We start from the raw sequence: 21,041 nt of genomic DNA on the forward strand, positions 1-21,041 counted from the left end.
TAATTTTAACTACCCTATCCCCACCCACCCTCCACCCTAAAAAATACTTTATTAATTTTATTAAATTTAATTTTGAAGTTGAAATCTAATTTATATTCTCCTTCTCAAAATGACCTGAGCAGTTTACTGTTTTTCACCTTAAAGGACTGGACATACTACTTTGTTCAAAGCGTATTTTCTTATAGATTTTACAAAGAAAATAGAAAGTTGGTCTCATAGAGTCTCCTTTAATTTTGGAAAGCTTGTTTGTCTCATACTTCACCCAGCCAAGGCAAACTAAAGCTAAAGTAGTGAGAATATGAAATTAGATGTTCAAACTTTCTATTTGTAAAATGGAGGAGGGAGAAATTACTTTACTGTATCTTAAAATACCTTTAGTCATTTTTATGATACAATAAATACAAATTTCTCAATCACACACCTGACAAGTTTTTATCAAGTTCATTCAAAGTTAAAATTTTGAGGGGTTGGCCGGTTAGCTCAGTTGGTTAGAGCATGGTGCTGATAACACCAAGGTCCAGGGTTCGATCTCTGTACCTGCCAGCCGCCAAAAAAGAAAAAAAGCTTTGAACTACCCTTTCTTGGTCAAATTATACAATATATTAATGTCAGTGAAAGTTTGTCTAAGCTTATTCATTTCAACATGCTTTTTCTAGTTTAGATTATTAATTATGTTTTAAATACCTTAAAATGACATAGAACATTCACATACAAGTAGTACACATGGAATTTATTAAAATAGATTCTAATTGCCTTGGCATTATATTAAAAATGGATATTGAACTGAAAATATCAACTGGTCTCTCTAGTAAATGCTTTTCCACTTTGAAAATTTGTCTTGTTGTACACGGATATTAACAATAATGCAAGAGTAGGAAAGGGGATTTCTCTCTGATAGCTCTGTTTTAACCATTTTGTAAACCACATATTAGTGGGGCTAGAAAACTCTGGATACTATGCTCTCTGCTCTCCCCCCCCATGTCCACCACTGTGAAAGTTGGCTTTCTTTCCCTGTATATGTTGCCAGAATTGTCCCTATAATGTTTGTTAGTCCTCTGTTACTTTTGGGGTTATGGATCTCTGCAGAAATCTGCTTGCCATAACCAATCTTCAAAGCAGAATCAATGTTGCATGTCACACTCAACTCTCACGTGGCATCTTAAAGCACACGGGTTGCTTATAGGAGGTATTGATAGAAAACTGATTCTTGATTATAGTAACATATTTAAGAGGGCAGTTTTATTTGGTAAAGGCTTTATTGAGATATTATTCACATGCCATACAATTTACCCATTTAAAGTAAGTGAACAATTCAGTGGTTTTTAATTTACAATTCAGTTCACAGAGTTGTACAACTATCACCACAATCAATTTAAGGGAACTTTATCATCCCAAAAAGAAACCCCGTACCTTTTAGCAGTCATTTCCTCATTTCTTTTGAACCCACTTTAGGCAACCACAGTCTACTTTCTGTCTCTATGGATTTGCCTATTCTGGACATTTAATGTAAATAGAGTCCTATAATATGTAGTCTTTTGTGACTGGACTCTTTCCTGGAGCATATTGTTTTGAAGGTACATCCATGTTGTAGTATGTATCAGTACTTCTTTTCTTTTTATTGCCAAATGATATTCAATTTTATGTATATACTACATTTTATTTATTCTTTCATCAGTTGGTGGACATTTGGGGTGCTTCCATTTGGGGTTATTATGAGTAAAGTTGCCATGAATATTTGTGTACAAGTTTTTGTGCAGACATATGCTTTTATTTCTCTTGAGTATATACCTAGGGGTGGAACTGCTGGGTCTTATGGTAACTATCTTAAACCTTTTGAGAACTGCTAGGCTATTTTACAAAAAGAAGACAGTTTTAAAGCAATTTTCCTCTTATCTGCTCTGTAAAGTTGCTAAGTTCGTAAAAGTGTGTTATTAACCTTTTTTAAATCTACAGAATTGCCTTAATATGTGTTTAAAAGACTAGAAAATGACTCTTGAAGATAATCATGTATTAATAAATTTTTTTTAAGTATAATTCATCACAATAAGAGAGTAAATAAAATTCACAAGTTAATCTCAATAGATGTAGAAAAACTCACAAAATTAAACATCCTTCATGACAGAAAAATAAATACCCTTATCAAACTAGGAATAGAAAGGAAATTCTTTAATCTTATAGAGAGTATTTACCAAAAAGCCTACAGCAAACATCATACTTATTAGTGTGATGTTAAAAACTTTCTCTTTAATATTGGGAATGAAATAAGGATGCCCACTATCACGATTTCTATTCAGAGTATACTGGAGGTCCTAGCCAGTGTGATAAAGCAAGAAGAAGAAGGAAGAGCGAGCTAGGAAGACTGGAAAGGAAGAAATAGACCATCTTTATTCAGAGATAATGTGGATGCATACCTAGAAAATCTAAAAGAATCTCTAATTGATCATTAGAGTCAATAAGTGAGTTTAGCAAGGTTACTGGATTCAAGGTCAGCTTTAAATGAAAGCCATTGTGTTTCTATATTATCAGTAATAAGCAGGTAGAAAATTAAATTTCAAAAAATACCATTTAAAATGACATACCTAGGTAAAAATATAAGATATATAAAACTTCAGTGTAGAAAACTAGAATGTTATTGAGAGAAATTATAGAAGACCTAAATAAAGAGACGACATATACCATATTCATGAATTCAAAACAATATGGTAAAGGTATCAGTTTTCCCTAAATTCACTCATAGACAATATAATCTCAATCAAAATCCCACTAGGTTGTGTGTATGTAGGCATGCTTGAAGTACATACAAATTGACAGTCTGATTATAAAATTTACATAAAACTACAAAGAGTCAAGAATCTACAAGATATTCTTAAGAAGAACAAGGTGGGATGATGTACTGATTTGAAGACCAAGACTTATTACAAAGCTGGAGTGGTTAAATGCTGTGGAGTACTGGCACAAAACAGACTGTGAAATAGAATAAAGAGCCCAGAAACAGACCTGCACAGATATGGACACTTCATCTATGACAGAGGTGATTCTACAAAGCAGTGAGGAAAGGAAAGGTCTTTGAAATAGTAGTGCTGAGAGTCCATCAGATATCAGTATGGAGGTAGGGGGCGACTCGACCCCTGCCTCACACCACAGACAAAGTGGCTAGTATTTTAGATTTAAATATGAAAGGCAAAAACTATAAAGTTTCTAGAAGAGAATAAAAGAGATTATATTTGTGATGCTGAGGTAAGAACTTTTTGTGTGTGTGTGGTGGTGGTGGCTGGCTGGTACGGGCATCTGAACCCTTGACCTTGGTGTTCAGTGTTATCATGCCATTCTAACCAAGTGAGCTAACGAGCCAGCCCTGTTGGGGTAAGAACTTTTTAAGTGACATAAATAGAATATAGAAAGTAATAACCATAAAGGAAAAAATAAGCTGAACTACATTAAAATTAAGAACCTTTGTACATCAAAAGACACAACTATGAGAGAATGAAAGGCAAGCCACAGAATGAAAGGATGTATTTACAACACATAATTGACAAAAAGGTTGTATCCAGACTATATAAAGAACTATACATCAATAAGAAAAAGATATCCAGCCCAACAGGAAAGTGAATTGAATGGGTATTTTTACAAAAGAGAATATTCAAATGTACAAAAAGATTTTTTTTTTTTTTTCTGGGGCTTAGCGCACGCACTAAGCAACTTTATTGGGTAAAGGCATGTCTTATATATGTTTTTGCCAGCTGTAAACCCCTCCCATACCTCCCTGTCTCCTAGGTAACTCAAGAGCAAGTCTGTGGTTTGCAGTATAAGTTTTGCAAATTTTTGCTGACCCAGTCTTTTTGCATTTCTTTTTTTTTTTTTTTAAACTTATGAATTGTTTATTTCTGAAATTTTCTACTTAATACTTTTTTTTTTTTTTTTTTTTTTTAAATTTTATTTTGTCGATATACATTGTGGCTGATTATTGCTCCCCATCACCAAAACCTCCCTCCCTTCTCCCTCCCCCCCTCCCCACCAACAATGTCCTTTCTGTTTGGTTGTTGTATCAACTTCAAATAATTGTGGTTGTTATATCTTCTCCCCCCCCCCCCGGTTTGTGTGTGTGTGTGTGTGTGTGTGTGTGTGTGTGTGTGTGTGTGAATTTATATATTAATTTTTAGCTCCCACCAATAAGTGAGAACATGTGGTATTTCTCTTTCTGTGCCTGACTTGTTTCACTTAATATAATTCTCTCAAGATCCATCCATGTTGTTGCAAATGGCAGTATTTCATTCGTTTTTATAGCTGAGTAGTATTCCATTGTGTAGATGTACCACATTTTCCGTATCCACTCATCTGATGATGGGCATTTGGGCTGGTTCCAACTCTTGGCTATTGTAAAGAGTGCTGCGATAAACATTGGGAAACAGGTATACCTTCGACTTGATGATTTCCATTCCTCTGGGTATATTCCCAGCAGTGGGATAGCTGGGTCGTATGGTAGATCTATCTGCAATTGTTTGAGGAACCTCCATACCATTTTCCATAGAGGCTGCACCATTTTGCAGTCCCACCAACAATGTATGAGAGTTCCTTTTTCTCCGCAGCCTCGCCAGCATTTATCATTCACAGTCTTTTGGATTTTAGCCATCCTAACTGGAGTTAGATGGTATCTCAATGTGGTTTTGATTTGCATTTCCCGGATGCAGAGTGATGTTGAGCATTTTTTCATATGTCTGTTAGCCATTTGGATATCTTCCTTAGAGAAATGCCTATTTAGCTCTTTTGCCCATTTTTTAATTGGGTTGCTTGTTTTCTTCTTGTACAGTTGTTTGTGTTCCTTATATATTCTGGATATTAATCCTTTGTCAGATGTATATTTTGCAAATATTTTCTCCCATTCTGTTGGTTGTCTTTTAACTCTGTTAATTGTTTCTTTTGCTGTGCAGAAGCTTTTTAGTTTGATATAATCCCATTTGTTTATTTTTCCTTTGGTTGCCCGTGCTTTTGGGGTCGTATTCATGAAGTCTGTGCCCAGTCCTATTTCCTGAAGTGTTTCTCCTATGTTTTCTTTAAGAAGTTTTATTGTTTCAGGATGTATATTTAAATCCTTAATCCATTTTGAGTTGATTTTAGTATACGGCAAGAGGTATGGATCTAGTTTCATTCTCCTGCATATGGATATCCAGTTATCCCAGCACCATTTGCTGAAGAGGCAGTCCCTTCCCCAGTGAATAGGCTTGGTGCCTTTGTCAAAGATCAGCTGACAGTAAGTGTGTGGGTTGATTTCTGGATTCTCTATTCTATTCCATTGGTCAGTGTGTCTGTTTTTATGCCAGTACCATACTGTTTTGGTTATTATAGCTTTGTAGTATAGCTTAAAGTCAGGTAGTGTTATGCCTCCAGCTTTATTTTTTTTGCTCAGCATTGCTTTGGCTATGCGTGGTCTTTTATTGTTCCATATAAATGTCTGGATAGTTTTTTCCATTTCTGAGAAAAATGTCTTTGGAATTTTGATGGGGATTGCATTGAATTTGTATATCACTTTGGGTAGTATGGACATTTTCACTATGTTGATTCTTCCAATCCAAGAGCATGGGATATCTTTCCATCTTCTTGTATCCTCTCTAATTTCTCTCAGCAGTGGTTTGTAGTTCTCATTATAGAGATTTTTCACCTCCTTGGTTAACTCAATTCCTAAGTATTTTATTTTTTTGGTGGCTATTGTAAATGGGCAGGCTTTCTTGATTTCTCGTTCTGCATGTTCACTATTGGAGAAAAGAAATGCTACTGATTTTTGTGTGTTGATTTTGTATCCTGCTACTGTGCTGAAATCATTTATCAATTCCAACAGTTTTTTTGTAGAGGTTTTAGGCTGTTCGATATATAGGATCATGTCATCTGCAAACAGGGACAGTTTAACTTCATCTTTTCCAATCTGGATGCCCTTTATTTCCTTCTCTTCTCTGATTGCTCTGGCTAGTACTTCCAACACTATGTTGAATAGGAGTGGTGAGAGTGGGCATCCTTGTCTAGTTCCTGTTCTTAAAGGAAAAGCTTTCAGCTTTTCCCCATTCAGGATGATATTGGCTGTGGGTTTGGCATATATGGCTTTAATTATGTTGAGATACTTTCCCTCTATACCTAACTTATAGAGGGTCTTTGTCATGAATGAGTGCTGAACTTTATCAAATGCTTTTTCAGCATCTATAGATATGATCATATGGTCCTTGTGTTTGAGTTTATTAATATGGTGTATCACATTTATTGATTTGCGTATGTTGAACCAACCTTGCATCCCTGGGATGAATCCCACTTGATCGTGATGAATAATTTTACGTATGTGTTGCTGTATTCTGTTTGCTAGTATTTTAGTGAGGATTTTTGCATCTATATTCATCAAGGATATTGGCCTGTAGTTTTCTTTTTTGGTTATATCTTTACCTGGTTTTGGTATCAGGGTGATGTTTGCTTCATAGAATGAGTTTGGGAGATTTGCGTCCGTTTCAATCTTTTGGAATAGTTTGTAAAGAATCGGTGTCAATTCCTCTTTGAATGTTTGGTAAAATTCTGCTGTGAATCCATCTGGTCCTGGGCTTTTCTTTGTTGGGAGCCTTCTGATAACAGCTTCAATCTCCTTTATTGTTATTGGTCTGTTCAAATTTTCTACGTCTTCACGGTTCAGTTTTGGGAGCTTGTGTGTGTCCAGAAATTTATCCATTTCCTCCAGATTTTCAAATTTGTTGGCGTATAGTTGTTTATAGTAGTCTCGAATGATTCCTTGTATTTCAGATGAATCAGTTGTAATATCGCCTTTTTCATTTCTAATTTTTGTTATTTGAGTCTTCTCTCTTCTTTTTTTTGTTAGCCATGCTAATGGTTTGTCAATTTTATTTATCTTTTGAAAAAACCAACTTTTTGATTCGTTGATCTTTTGAATTGTTTTTTGGTTTTCAATTTCATTCAGTTCTGCTCTGATCTTAATGATTTCTTTCCGTCTGCTAACTTTAGGTTTGGATTGTTCTTGTTTTTCTAGTTCTTTAAGGTGAAGTGTTAGGTTGTTCACTTGCCATCTTTCTATTCTTCTGAAGTGAGCGTTTAATGCAATAAATTTTCCCCTCAATACTGCTTTTGCAGTATCCCACAGGTTTTGGTATGATGTATCATTGTTTTCATTAGTTTCAAGAAATTTTTTGATTTCCTGCTTGATTTCTTCTTGGACCCATATGTCATTAAGTAGAATGCTGTTTAATTTCCATGTGTTTTTATAGTTTCCAGAGTTTCGTTTGTTATTAATTTCTAGTTTTAATCCATTGTGGCCTGAGAAGATACATGGGATAATTCCAATTTTTTTGAATTTATTGAGACTTGATTTGTGACCTAATATGTGATCTATCCTGGAGAATGATCCATGTGCTGATGAGAAAAATGAATATTCTGAGGTTGTTGGGTGGAATGTTCTGTAGATATCTGCCAATTCCAATTGGTCTAGAGTCTTGTTTAGATCTTGTGTTTCTCTACTGATTCTTTGCCTAGATGATATGTCTAATATTGACAGTGGGGTGTTCAGGTCCCCTGCTATTATGGTATTAGTGTCTATTTCCTTCTTTAGGTCTAATAGACTTTGTTTTATAAATCTGGCTGCTCCAACATTGGGTGCATACATATTTATGATTGTTATGTCTTCTTGATGGATCAGTCCTTTTATCATTAAGTAGTGTCCCTCATTGTCTCTTTTTATGGTTTTTAGTTTAAAGTCTGTTTTGTCAGATATAAGAATAGCTACTCCAGCTCGTTTTTCTTTTCTGTTTGCATGGTAAATCTTTTTCCATCCTTTCACTCTTAGTCTGTGTGAATCTTTATGGGTGAGGTGGGTCTCTTGTAGGCAGCATATAGTTGGGTCCTGCTTTTTGATCCAGTCAGCCAGTCTGTGTCTTTTAATTGGGGAATTTAAGCCTTTTACATTAAGAGTTGTTATTGAAAGGTGTTGATTTATTCCTAGCATTTTATTGGTTGTTTGGTTGTCTTAGGTGTCTTTTGTTCCTTGCTTTCTGATTTACTGTTTGTTTTCTGTGTTTGTTGGTTCCTTAGGTTGTAGATAGTGCTTTTGTTAGCTTGTTTTCTCTTCATGAATGCCATTTTTATTATACTAGCGGGTTTAGATTTTTCTTGGGTTTTTATGGCAGTGGTAGTTATTTTTCAGGAACCAAACCCAGTACTCCCTTGAGGATTTCTTGTAAGGGTGGTCGTGTGGTAGTGAACTCCCGCAGTTTTTGTTTGTCTGAGAAATATACTATTTGCCCCTCATTTCGGAAGGATAGCCTTGCAGGGTAGAGTATTCTTGGCTGGCAATCTTTGTCTTTTAGTATTTTGAAAATATCATCCCATTCCTTTCTAGCTTTTAGGGTTTGTGATGAAAAGTCTGATGTTAACCTGATTGGGGCTCCCTTATAGGTGATTTGACTCTTCTCTCTTGCAGCTTTTAAGATTTTCTCTTTGTCTCTGAGTTTTGCCAATTTGACTATGACATGTCTTGGAGAAGGTCTTTTTGGGTTGAATACATTTGGAGATCGTTGAGCTTCCTGGATCTGAAGATCTGTGATTTTTCCTATACCTGGGAAGTTTTCTGCCACTATTTTGTTGAATATGTTTTCAATGGAATCTCCATTTTCCTCCCCTTCTGGAATACCCATGACTCGGATATTTGATCGCTTATGGTTGTCTGATATCTCTCTCAGATTTTCTTCAATATCCTTGATTCTTTTTTCTTTCTTTTTGTCTGCTTGTGTTATTTCAAACAGCCCATCTTCAAGTTCAGAGGTTCTCTCTTCAACTTCGACAAGCCTGCTGGTTAAACTCTCCGTTGTGTTTTTTATTTCGTTGAATAACTTCTTCAGTTCAGCAAGTTCTGCTACATTTTTTTTCAGGACATTGATTTCCTTGTACATTTCCTCTTTCAGATCCTGTATACTTTTCCTCATTTCATCATGATGTCTAGCTGAGTTTTCTTGTATCTCATTCAGTTTCCTTAGAATTATCACTCGAAATTCCTTATCAGTTATTTCAAGGGCTTCTTGTTCTATAGGATCTAGAGTTTGAGATTTATTAACTTTTGGTGGTGTGCTTTCTTGATTTTTTGTATTTCTGGTATCTTTTTTTTGGTGTTTATTCATTGTGGCAGGGGGTTTCACAGTTCACCGGTTTGAGACTAATGACTAACTAGGATGTTGCTGTGGTTGCCAATTTGGTATGGCTCCCTCCGTGACTGCTCAGTTGGCCTCTAGTGCCTTGTGTGTGTGGTTGCCTCGGGTCTTGGGCTTCTCTGGGGAGCCACCTTTCTGGTCAGCTTGGACTCTGCTGGGCTGGTGGATCACGTACCACAGGGTGTGTGATCTCTGTTGAGCTTTCACTTCCTGTGCAGGACTTCTCCCTGTTCCATGTGCTCTGGCCCCGGCTGTTAGATCGTGCAGTGGCGACCCCACCGGGTGTGTGGTTTCTGTTGAGTCTCCGCCTCCCTGGCCACACGTCTCCCCACTCTGTGCACACTGTGCTGGGCTGGGGCGTGTCTTCTGCACCCCTCGTCTATCAGCTGGGCCTTCAAGACCCTGCTCGGCACCGCCTCGCCCAGGAAGTCTACCAGGTTTCTGCTAGGCACAGACGACCGGTCGCTCTGGGTGCCTTTGTAGCACTATGTAGATCTTTCTCGGGTCTTGTTCACCTTTGTATCCCCCCAGTATAAACCGAGTCTAGCGCCCACCTGCAGCCAGCTCTCCGGCAGGTTCAAGCGGACCTGGGAACTCTCCTACCACACTATTCCCAACCAGAAATTCGTTAGGCTTTTTTCCAAACTGGTGGCCGCAGAGATGGTATCTGCCTCCCAGTAACAGGGAGTTTACCTGGGGCCGGAGTCCAGGGTGTGGTGGAGTGACAGTCAGCCCGCCCGTACTTCCTTGCCCTCCCGAGACTGGCCGGGGACGCCCCACGCTACCAGCCCCGCCAGAGAACCGCGGAGGGAGTGGGAGCGAGGCCGGTCTGCAGGCTCCGGAAAGCCCCGCGCCAGGCCAAGCAAGTGGGAGGGCTCAGTGATGGCGGAGCAGGGCGGAGCTGCCCGCACCTGGGAAAATGGAGGCAGCACCGGGGCGGTGAGTGGCCTGGTGGTGCAGGCGGGAGCCGCATGGGCATCCACCCCTCGAACAGTGCTGTGCCAGGGATCACTCACAGTGCTGTGCCAGGTCGGGTGCTCGCTCTGTCGCTGGTTTGCCGCCTTTCCCAGTTTTCGGCCGCTGCCGCCTCGGGCTGTTCAGTCGCGGCGCGGCTCGGGCGCTCCCAGGAATCTTCTTTAATGCCGGCCTGAAACCTCGAATCCTGAATAGGGCCACTGGCCGCCTTCAGCACGGCCCCGGCCTCCGGGATCCTGTCTGCATCCACAGCAGCCCTGGCGCCGCGTTCCCTGTTTCGAGACTCGCTTTTGCAGCTAAGAAACAGTTCTTTTCCTGCTCCACACTTCAAAGCTGTTGCCTGTAAAAAATACAAAAAGATTTTTTTAAAAAATACTTAACCTTACTAGTAATCAGAGAAATGCAAATTAATACCACAATGAGATACCTCCCACACCCTCTCAAATGGGTAGTAGTCAAAGACTTCTAATTACCAAAGATTGGCAAAGATATGAAGCAACCAGACCTTTCTTATTCTTTTTATTTGGAAAACTCTTTGGACCTATCTACTAAAGCTAAACCTAAGGGCAGAATGTTCACAAAAAGCACTATTCATAATGGGCAGAAAGTAGAAGCAGTTCAAATGTCCAGCAACACGTAGGACAATAGAGTGGCTGAATATAACATATTTCTACAAAGGAATACTACACAGCAATGAACGAACTAACTATGAATATACACAACAGTGGGGATGAATCTCAAAAATTTAATAATAACTGAAAGAAGCCAGGAGCAAAAGAATATATACTGTATGATTTCATTTTACATAAAGTTCAAAAACTAAACTGTAACATTTGATGTCGGGGTAGTGATTACTGTGGAGAACCATTACCCTGACAGAAGCAAGAAATGATTGTAAGGTGACACGTGTAGAGCATCTGGGCTGTTGGCAATGTTCTATTGCTTGATTTGGGTGGATTTTCCCCATTATTGTTTTTCCCAACTTTGTTGAGGTATAATTGATGTAAACTGTACCTGTTTGGAATGTACAGTTTGATCATGTGTGTGTACAGACACCTGTGAAACCATCACCACAAACTCTATTACAAATATTCCTATCTCCACCTCCCCTGCCCTGAATTTCCCCATGCCCTTTGTAATCCCTCTGTCCCTCTGCTCCAGGCTCCAAGCAACCATGCTTTCTGTCATTATAGTTTGTATTTTCTAGAGTTTTATATAAGTGGAATCCTACAGTATGTGCTCTTTTTTGGTCTGGCTTCTTTCATTCAGTACAGTGATTTTGAGGTTCATCTACTTGGTTGTGTGTTTCAGAATTCATACAATGTAGTTTCTTTGTTTCTTTTTATTGCTAAATAGTATCCCATCATAAGGATATACCTCATTTATTTATCCATTCACCTGTTAATGGACATTTGGATTGTTTACAGTTTTTGGCTGTCACATCTAAAGTTGCTATGGACATTCAGGTACAGGTTTTTTATGGGGCATGCATTTTCTCTTTGCTCATATCATAGGTGTGTGTTTAACTTTTTAAGAACTGTTGTTTTTTGTTTGGGCTGCTGGCTGGTATGGGGATCCAAACCCATGACACTGCTCTCTCAAGTGAGCTAACCTGCCAGCCCCAGTACTGTTGGTTTTTACACAGGTGTTTGCTTTGTGATAATTTATGGAATTGTACATTTATATTTTATTTGCTTTTCTCTATGTACGTTATACTTCTCATTTAAAAGCAACAGCATAACACTAAAACTTTGTAGAATGAAGTTAATACCTGAGAGGCTTCATTCTAGCATTTAGGGAGCACATAACCTGACAGCTTGCCCTTCCTCACTCTAAAGCACAGTCTAACAGTTGACATATCCCGTTATATAAATAGTTGTCCTTGCCTCTCACAAGAGACCTGGAGGAAGAAAAACACCACAGAAACCCATAGAGGCTACCCGTTTCTTTATTAAATATGAATAAATAACCAAAGAATACTGGCCATACAAGAAAATAAGTAACATGAAAGAGAAAACCAAGATAAACCAAAATACTGATAGCCAAGGATACCAAATTCAGGGAACAGAAGATATATTTTTTAAACTAATATAGTCAGAATGGGGAGATGTTAGTTAAAAGGTACCAAGTTTTGATTAGACAAGATGAATAAATTCTCAAGATCTCTTGTGCAGCATGGTGACTTTAGTTAATAATAACGTATTATACACATGAAAAATCCTAAAAGAGGAGATCTTAAATGTTCTTTCCACAAAAAAATACGTACAGTCGTCCCTTAGTATCCTTGGGGGATTGGTTCCAGGACCTTTGCAGATACTAAAATTTGTGGATGTTCAAGTTCCTGATATAAAACGGCATAGTATTTGCATATAACCCATGTGTACATCCTTCTGTAGACTCATCTCTAGATTACTTATAATACCTGATAGGTACCATGCAAATAGTTGTTATACTGTATTGTTTACCAAATAATGACAAGAAAAAGTCTGTATGTGTTCAATACAGACACAATTTTTTTTTTCCAAATATTTTTGGTTCACAATTAGTTGCATCCATGGATATGGAACCCACAGGCATGGAGGGCTGACTGTATGTGAAGTGATGGATATGTTAACTAGCTTCTTTTAATCATTTACAATGTGTACATGTATCACAACATCACATTTTACACTGTAAATGCACAGATTTTGTCAATTATACCTTAATAAAGGGGGAAAAATAATATACTCACAGAGTCAAGAAAATATTATGTTCGTTAGTAGGATGCTATTAAAAACTGCAATCAAAGAACCAAAAAGAGCTCACAGATTTAAAGATTGCCAAAACTTTCTAAACATGATACAAAATCCAGAAATCATAAAAGGTTGATAAATTTGCCTACATAAAAATGAAAAATTTCAGCATGGCAGGAATCACCATGTAAGTAAAGTCAAAAGATGACAAATTGATGGAAGGTATTTGCACCTTATATGACAAAGGGCTAATTTCTCTAAAATACAAAATGCTCCCTCAGCAATAAGATACAGATCCACTACCCGGAAGACAATAAGCAAAGGGTATGAATAGATAGTTCATGGGGGGAATGGCTGTTGAATATGTGACTGGCAAAAATAAAAAACTTTAACAAAACATATTAGTGAGGATGCGGGGAAACAGGCATTCTTATACACAAATTAGTACATTTTCTGTGAAAGGTATTTTGGCAATATCTATCAATATTAAAAACACACAAGTCCTTTGTTTTAGCAATTGCACTTCTGGAAACTTCTCCTACAGTTTTGTCTGCCTTTGTCCAAAATGACTACACAATTGGACCGACCCTGTGGCTCACTCCGGTGAGTGCAGCACTGGGAGCACAGCGGCGCTCAGCCCGGAGGCTGCCAGTTTGGATCCTATATAGGGATGGCCGGTGCGCTCACTGGCTGAGCGCGGTGCGGATGACACCAAGCCAAGGGCTGCGATCCCCTTACTGGTCACAAAAACAAACAAACAAACAAAAAAATGACTACACAATTAATTATTGCAGCATTGTTTGCAATACTTAAAGATCACAAACAACCCAAATGTCCATTAATAAGGAATTGGTTAAATTTGTAATATGTTTATACAGTGTAACACCATATAATTCTAAACAGGGAAGGTCTATGTAAAATACTTAATATAGAATAATCTTCAAAATGTATTGTCAAATGAGAAGAGCAAAGTGCTGAACATGTGAATGATGTGTTCCAGTTTGGAGGCAAAAATGGTGGAATCAGGGGAGGAAAAAATATGTCTTTTTCCTTGTGTGTAAAGAGACTATCTCTGAAAAGATGATAAAGAAGCTGATAATATTAGTTGCTTCTGAAGAGAAGAGAGTGGCCAGGAGGAGACTTAACTTTTGGATTTTAAATCATGCAAATGTACTTTCTATTCCAGAAAAATGAAAAATATTCTCAATAGGAGGTTAAGGAGAAAAAGCTGAACTCTCCCAGACTGTATGACTAAAAACCAGAGATGGAAAATATGAGGGAAAAATTAAGTGACACAGAGGACCAATTCAAAAGGTCCAACATTCAACCAATAAGATACCCAGACATGGAGCATAGAGAAAACAGATGGGAGGGAGTTATCAAAACAAAGTAGAAGAAAATATCCCAGGACCGAGCCCAGGGCTGAGCCCGTGGCGCACTCGGGAGAGTGCGGCGCTGGGAGCGCTGCGACACTCCCGCCGCGGGTTCGGATCCTATATAGGAATGGCCGGTGCACTCACTGGCTGAGTACTGGTCACGAAAAAGACAAAAAAAAAAAAAGAAAAAAAAGAAAATATCCCAGAGCTGAAGAAGAGAGTGGCCCAGCTCAGTGTTTACTCTGAATGTTCACTCAGTAACTTTCCCCCATCAGTCCTAGTTTTGTTCTCCAAAACTGTGTTAGCAAGTCAGCTACATCTTCTGTGTGGTAACTATTAAAATATCTGAAGACAACTTAACAGCCCCTGTCTTTTATTCCTTTTCAGACTAAGTATTTCAAATAAAGCACTAGTGAGTGTGTGAGGAAGTGGGCACACTCATACTCTAGGTGGGATTACAAATTATGGAAGTCTTTCTGGAGGATTCAGTGCGATCCCGTAAAAGCACTTAGAACAGTGCCTGGCATGTTAGCTCTGTTCAATACATGTTAGCTGTCATCATCATCATTAAGTCATGGACACATTGGTAATAGTATGTACTATTAAGCGAGACATTTAGCTTATCTAGACCTCCATTTTCTCATCTATAAAATGAAATGTGAGGGCCAGCCCATGGCTCACTTGGGAGAGTCCGTGGTGCTGATAACACCAAGGCCACGGGTTCAGATCCCTATATAGGGCTGGCCAGTTGGCTCACTTGGGAGAGCGTGGTGCTGACAACACCAAGCCAAGGGTTAAGATCCCCTTACCAGTCATCTTTAAAAAAAATAAATAAATAATAGTAAAATGAAATGGCCAAACTAGATGGTCTCCAAGGTTTCTGGTAGCTCAGACATTCTACAGTTCTGTGGTTTGCGGCTCATGTAAGTTGTTCTTCCCTCTACAGTCTAGGAATGCTTTCCTTCCTTAACTACTTCCTAGAAGGAGCAGTTTTGCTTCCCCAGTACATGATGATCTGCTTTCTCAGAAATCCTCTGAGGGGGGAATGTGATTAAATTTGCCTTGACGAGAGAGGTCTCACTGCATTTGTAGATGGAATGGAGAGTGTCATTTATCGGAGGTATTGTGAAGAGAGGAAAGGAACTGGCATCAAAGTCCATTAAGACTTGCTGTTAGAAGTGATGGCAAGAATAGCAACGGTCCATGTTTACTGCACATTTCTGTGTGGGAGGTGCTGTGCTGGCATGTCTTATCTCATTTCACCTTTACAATAATCCCATTAGATAGATATTCTTATTGTCCCCATTCTGCTGATGTGGAAACTGCAGCAGAGAGATTAAGGAACTTTCCAGCATCACATAGCTAGGAAGTGATGGAATTTGCACATGTACAAGTGTAATCCGATTCTAGCACCCATACTCTTAACCATTATGCTATATTGAATTGATTCCAGGTAGAGAATCAATTGAGTTTAAATAACTAGAATGCTTCAAATTGTACATACAATTTTTTAACAACTTTATACTTTGAAAAATGACAAAACTATAAAAAAAAAGTTGAAAGACTACTATAAGGAACATGCATACAGATTCATCAATTAACATTTTGCTTCACTTAATTTATCTCTATATAAGATCTCCTTTTATAAAAAAATCAAATGGAGCTGGCCAGTTAGCTCATGTGGTTAGAGCATGGTGCTTGCTGACAACACCAAGGTCAAGGGTTCAGACCCCAGTACCAAAAACAAAGAGTGAATGGCAGACATCATGAGCTCCTAAGAACAAAGACAATCTCCTAAATAGCAATAATACCATTATAACACACAAGAACTGTAGCAACGAATACAGGCAAGATTAATAACCTTTAGTTTGCTTTAGATAAAGTCAAATCTCCTTTTAGAGCATTGAAATTGCATTGCTAATAAAAAAAAACTTAGCAAGATCTAATTTTTTTTTCTTCTCAGAAATCATATTCCATGCCTATTGGCATTGAATTTCAGCGGAGATATGCAACAATTGTTCTAGAACTTGAACAGCTGAACAAGGACCTAAACAAAGTTTTGCATAAAGTTCAACAGTACTGTTACGAGGTAGGTAATTGGTATGAATTTCTCTACACTTTTATTTGGAGCTTAATACAATTACCTTCACATTTTAGAAAATACAAAATTAGCCAATATCTTTATTCAGTCCCTCAGCAGAACAATATTTTATATATATTTTTATTCCTCACAGCATGGTTGAAGAGTGCTTTATACACAGTTAAGCTATCAATTCTGAGTTTTGGTTCAAATTACAAATGATATAGCTCTCCAAAGAAATTTAGAAAAATCCAGAAAAATAGTTATTCTTGATTTCATTACCCCAAAGACCATATTTTGATTTATTTCCCTTTTTAAAAAAAATAATACATGCTTTTTCTTACAAAGCTGTGATCATGCTAAGTGTACAATTTTATTTCCTCCTCCTTTAAGCTTTACATTAGAACTAAGAATTCTTGGGCCGAGCCCGTGGCGCACTTGGTAGAGTGCTGCGCTGGCAGCACGGCGACGCTCCCGCCGCGGGTTCAGATCCTATATAGGACTCACCGGTGCACTCAATGGCTGAGTGCCGGTCACGAAGGAAAAAAAAAAAAAAAAAAAGAACTAAGAATTCTTGAATTTCAGATACATAGATCACAGGATTATTTGTGAATTATCATTCACATATGAGGGTAGTTCAACACTTTCACCTAAAATTTCAGTTTCTTACTACAGGGTAAGAATTAAATGATCTAGATGAGTTTAGAATGCTCCTGCATTTGCATTCTTTGAGGTTGTGTGTTTCCTGTAAACCCACCTCTATTTGCAATGTGATAATAGCCTCAGAGGTAGGTCTCAAAGAACTGCCATAGGTGATGTTATCAACCCATTTGAATTGAACTGAGGGCTGTGATTACCTATAAGTAAACTGTGAGTGTAGTTTGCTCATTCCTTTAGCTGTCCATTATCATTTATTTTTATTTTCCTGATAATTGTCAGTCACCTACATAACAATATGTATTATTCTAGTAAATAGATTTTCCCCTCTGGACTAGCAACTGTCCAGGAGACGTGTGGACCAGGCAGTCCAAGATGATACATAACAGGGCCAGTAATACATGCAGAAGCTCATTCATCTTTTTGTAGCACCCAAGGCCATTTGTGATAGTCTCCTTTCTCAATGAAGTAAAGTGATTTAATTTTCACAAAGCTCTGGTGGAAGCACAATATTGATTTAAAATGAGAACATATCAGTGAGAACAGTATGACTAAGCAGTTATACTCCTAAATATATACCAAACAGATATGTGAACACATATTTACCAAAAGACGTATTTTAGAATGTTCATAGCATCACAGTTCATTATAGCCAAAACTTACAAAATACCCAAATACCCATCAGTATTGTAATGGATCGATAAATGTGGTATAATTACAAAATGGGATACTACCCAGCAATGAGAATAAATGAATTCAACTACAACATAATGCCACAGATAAATCTCACGAATACAGTGTTGAATAAAAAGTCAGATACAAAAGACTATATAATGTATGATGCCATTTCCATAAAGCGCAAGACCACTGAAGCTACTCGGTGATGCTGGAAGTCAGGGTGGGGGTTGCCCTTCAGGACGTAGTACTGGAAGGCGGCAGTGGGAGGGCCTTGGGGGTAACGTTCTGTCGCTTAGTCTAGTTGTTGACTTCTCACGGATGTTTGATTTGTGAAAACTCACTAACCTGGACACATTATGATTTGTGTACTTTTATCTATTTATATGTGCTTCAGTTAAAATATTTAAAAAGTGTTAGAGGACCAGGCTATTCATTGCAGCATTGTTGGTAATTGCCAAATACTAGAAAAAACTTAAATGCCCACACACAGGGAATTGGCTAAATAACTTACGGTACATCCACACAACAAAGTACCATGCTGCCATAAGAAAGAATAAGGAAGCTCTGCTTAACTGCTATGGTGTGATTTCCAGGACACACTAAGTGAAAAAAGCAAAATACAAAAAAATACACAAGAGTACTTCAAAAAGTTCACAGAGATTCATATTATCTTTTAATTCTATTTCTCCACAAACTTTTTGAAGTACCCTCATATATCTTTAGCTACCTTTGGGTTAGGAAATAATGGGAAATAAAATACTTATGTGTCTCCTTAATTTTTCAAAAGGAAACAGAAAGGATAAACCAGAAACTAATTTGGGAATGGGTGGGGACTGGGGAGTGAGGAAGAGTGACATTTCTCTGAGTGTTTGTTTCTCCAACAAATACAAGTAAACTCCAAAATGGAGTACAAACAAAAAAATGAACTGAACTGTATTTCAGAGGAGGAACAAACACGCTAGAGGGGACAAGAGCTAACCCAATAGCTTGAACACAGTATCGTTTGTACCCTTAGTCTAAACCAAACTTTAGAAAAATATCAAACTCAAATTGGTAGGATTTTCTCATAGTAGCATGGATTAGCAATTCGGAAGCGCTATGGGTGTGTTCTAGGACCGGGCAAACAAGTAAGGGGGTATATCGAGGATAGTGGGAACCAGACTTCTCACTGTCTAAGCTGGGAGTGATGGAGAAGGGAGGACTAGGATGAACTCTGTGCTGTCAGACTGGCGTAGGGAGAATCAGTCTAAATTCATGGCTTGTTTTTTTCTTGTAATTTAGGTATAAGTAAATGTATATGTCTGCTGAGAGAGCCTAGAAGTAATGACACCCTGACAGCAAAAACCACCTAGTACCCAGATTTTGGTCTGTAAACACCGTCTCCAATAAAAGGAAGGAAGGGCTCCTTGAAAAAGAGACTGATTACAGACTTGGGCAGAGAAAGTAGATGAGCCTGGACCACCTTATGATGCCAGGGAAGTAAAATGTGCCCCCAAAATGATGGGGACAAGTCAAAGGAGCCAGCTTCCTACTGGCCAAATCTGAGATAATTTGACAATTTGAGCTTCAGAATAAATAAATATAGTAAGCGATGTATAACCCATAAAATAAAGTAAGAATCCATGAGTCTGTACTGACATTAATTAATTAATTCATTTTTAAGGGAAAGTTTTTCCTTATAGTAAAATGCCAACTAATAAATGTAGAAGGAATGATAAGAGTGAGACAAACACCATTTGGCAAACATCCTAGTAATAATTGATATAGACAAGAATCATCAATGGATGCTAAAACTGGTAGGTAAAAGTTTGATGACAAATAGGATCTTTACATAACCACAAAGTATCTCTTCACAAACATGTACTAATTACAAAGGGGAAATGCTTTACTGTGGGTAAATCTGGCAGACACTTAGCAACTCAACCAAGTGACCAAAGATAACATCACCAGTAGTGGGAGGGGTCGACGTCTGTGCCTTCTAACAATGAAGCAAGGAGAAGAACGCAGTATCACGCTGTAGTATTCCTGCCCAAAATCATGAGGAAACACAAACCCACACTGAGGGATATCATACAAAATAATTAGCTGGCAATCTTCAAAAATATCAAGGCCATGAACCACTGAGGAACTGTTCAGAATAAAGGAGTCTAAAGAGACATGACAACCAAATGTATTCAGGGGGAAAAAATAACTGTGCGTAGGAAGGATATTGTTGGGACAGTTAATGAAATTTGAATATGGACTGTGGATTGGAAAATGGTAATAGATAAATGTTAAATTTCCTGATTGTGATCATTGTACTGTGGTTATGTAAGAGAATATCCTTGTTCTTAGGGAATATAACTGGAGCATTTAGGGGTAAAGAGGCAGTGTTTGTAACTTATTCTCGCATGGTTAAGGGGGAGAAATTATATATACACAGAGAGAGATCAAATGGCAAATCAAATGGAGTAAAACTTAAATAATTAGTGAGTATAAGTAAAGGGTTATCAAGAGTTTCTTTAACTTTCTTAGAAGTTTGAAATTATATCAAAATTAAAAGTTACAAAAAAAATAAATCAGGAAAAGAAAACTGTCAGAGGAGAAAAAACTTCTAAGATAAGGCTTACCGCATCATTTTAGTTAGAAATGCTAGTTTTTAAAAAATCCAAATCTGAAAACAGGGGACAAGCACATATAGCAATAATCATGGCCTTGTGAATGTATATCTCCTGTTTCAATCATTTGTACTCAGCTTGCTCCAGACCAGGGGCTCCAGCCTGCAGACCAGCCAACAGACATGAGACGGCGCTGTGAGGAGGAAGCACAGGAGATTGTTCGGCAGGCAAACTGCTCGACAGGACAGCCCTGCGTGGAAAATGAAAACCTGACAGACTTAATCTCCAGGCTTACAGCTATTTTATTACAAATTAAGGTAAATTTCAGAGAAAATATTTTCTTAATTTGATGCTAAGTGAACTATGCTGATTTGTTGCTGAGAAATTATAATCCAGAGATTATATCAGGTATTTCACATCTATATTTGAGCTATAATTCAATTAAATTTTGAAATATTTTTTTCCTTTAGTGTCTAGCAGAAGGAGGAGACCTGAATTCCTTTGAATTCAAATCACTTACAGATTCATTAAATGATATCAAGAGTACAATAGATGCTTCTAATATCAGGTAATTCATTAGGTACTCCCTAATCATTTTTAAGTTAAACTCATAGTTCTTTTCAGTACAAGTTTTAAGAATTATGCATATTTGTGCAGTATTTATATTTTTTATCCTTTAAATATATTTTAAAAGAACTTTTCGGTTATATCCAGTCTATTGACCAAAATTTCACATGGATTTTTGTTATATAAAAGAGTTAGGA

The 21,041-nt window shown here is 37.7% G+C and overlaps 1 protein-coding gene across 3 annotated transcripts in view; it reads left to right on the forward strand.

The window, feature by feature from the left end:
* LIN9 (lin-9 DREAM MuvB core complex component) overlaps positions 1–21,041 on the forward strand; it is a 77,919-nt gene that overhangs the window by 55,532 nt on the left and 1,346 nt on the right. For all 3 annotated transcript variants that reach the window (XM_063082788.1, XM_063082789.1, XM_063082790.1), the window contains 3 exons: positions 16,229–16,354; positions 20,415–20,594; positions 20,748–20,845. In XM_063082788.1, the coding sequence (XP_062938858.1) occupies positions 16,229–16,354; positions 20,415–20,594; positions 20,748–20,845 (404 nt within the window). The remainder of the gene's footprint in view (positions 1–16,228; positions 16,355–20,414; positions 20,595–20,747; positions 20,846–21,041) is intronic.

This window comes from Cynocephalus volans, chromosome 18, assembly GCF_027409185.1.
Source record: "Cynocephalus volans isolate mCynVol1 chromosome 18, mCynVol1.pri, whole genome shotgun sequence".
Taxonomy (NCBI): domain Eukaryota; kingdom Metazoa; phylum Chordata; class Mammalia; order Dermoptera; family Cynocephalidae; genus Cynocephalus; species Cynocephalus volans.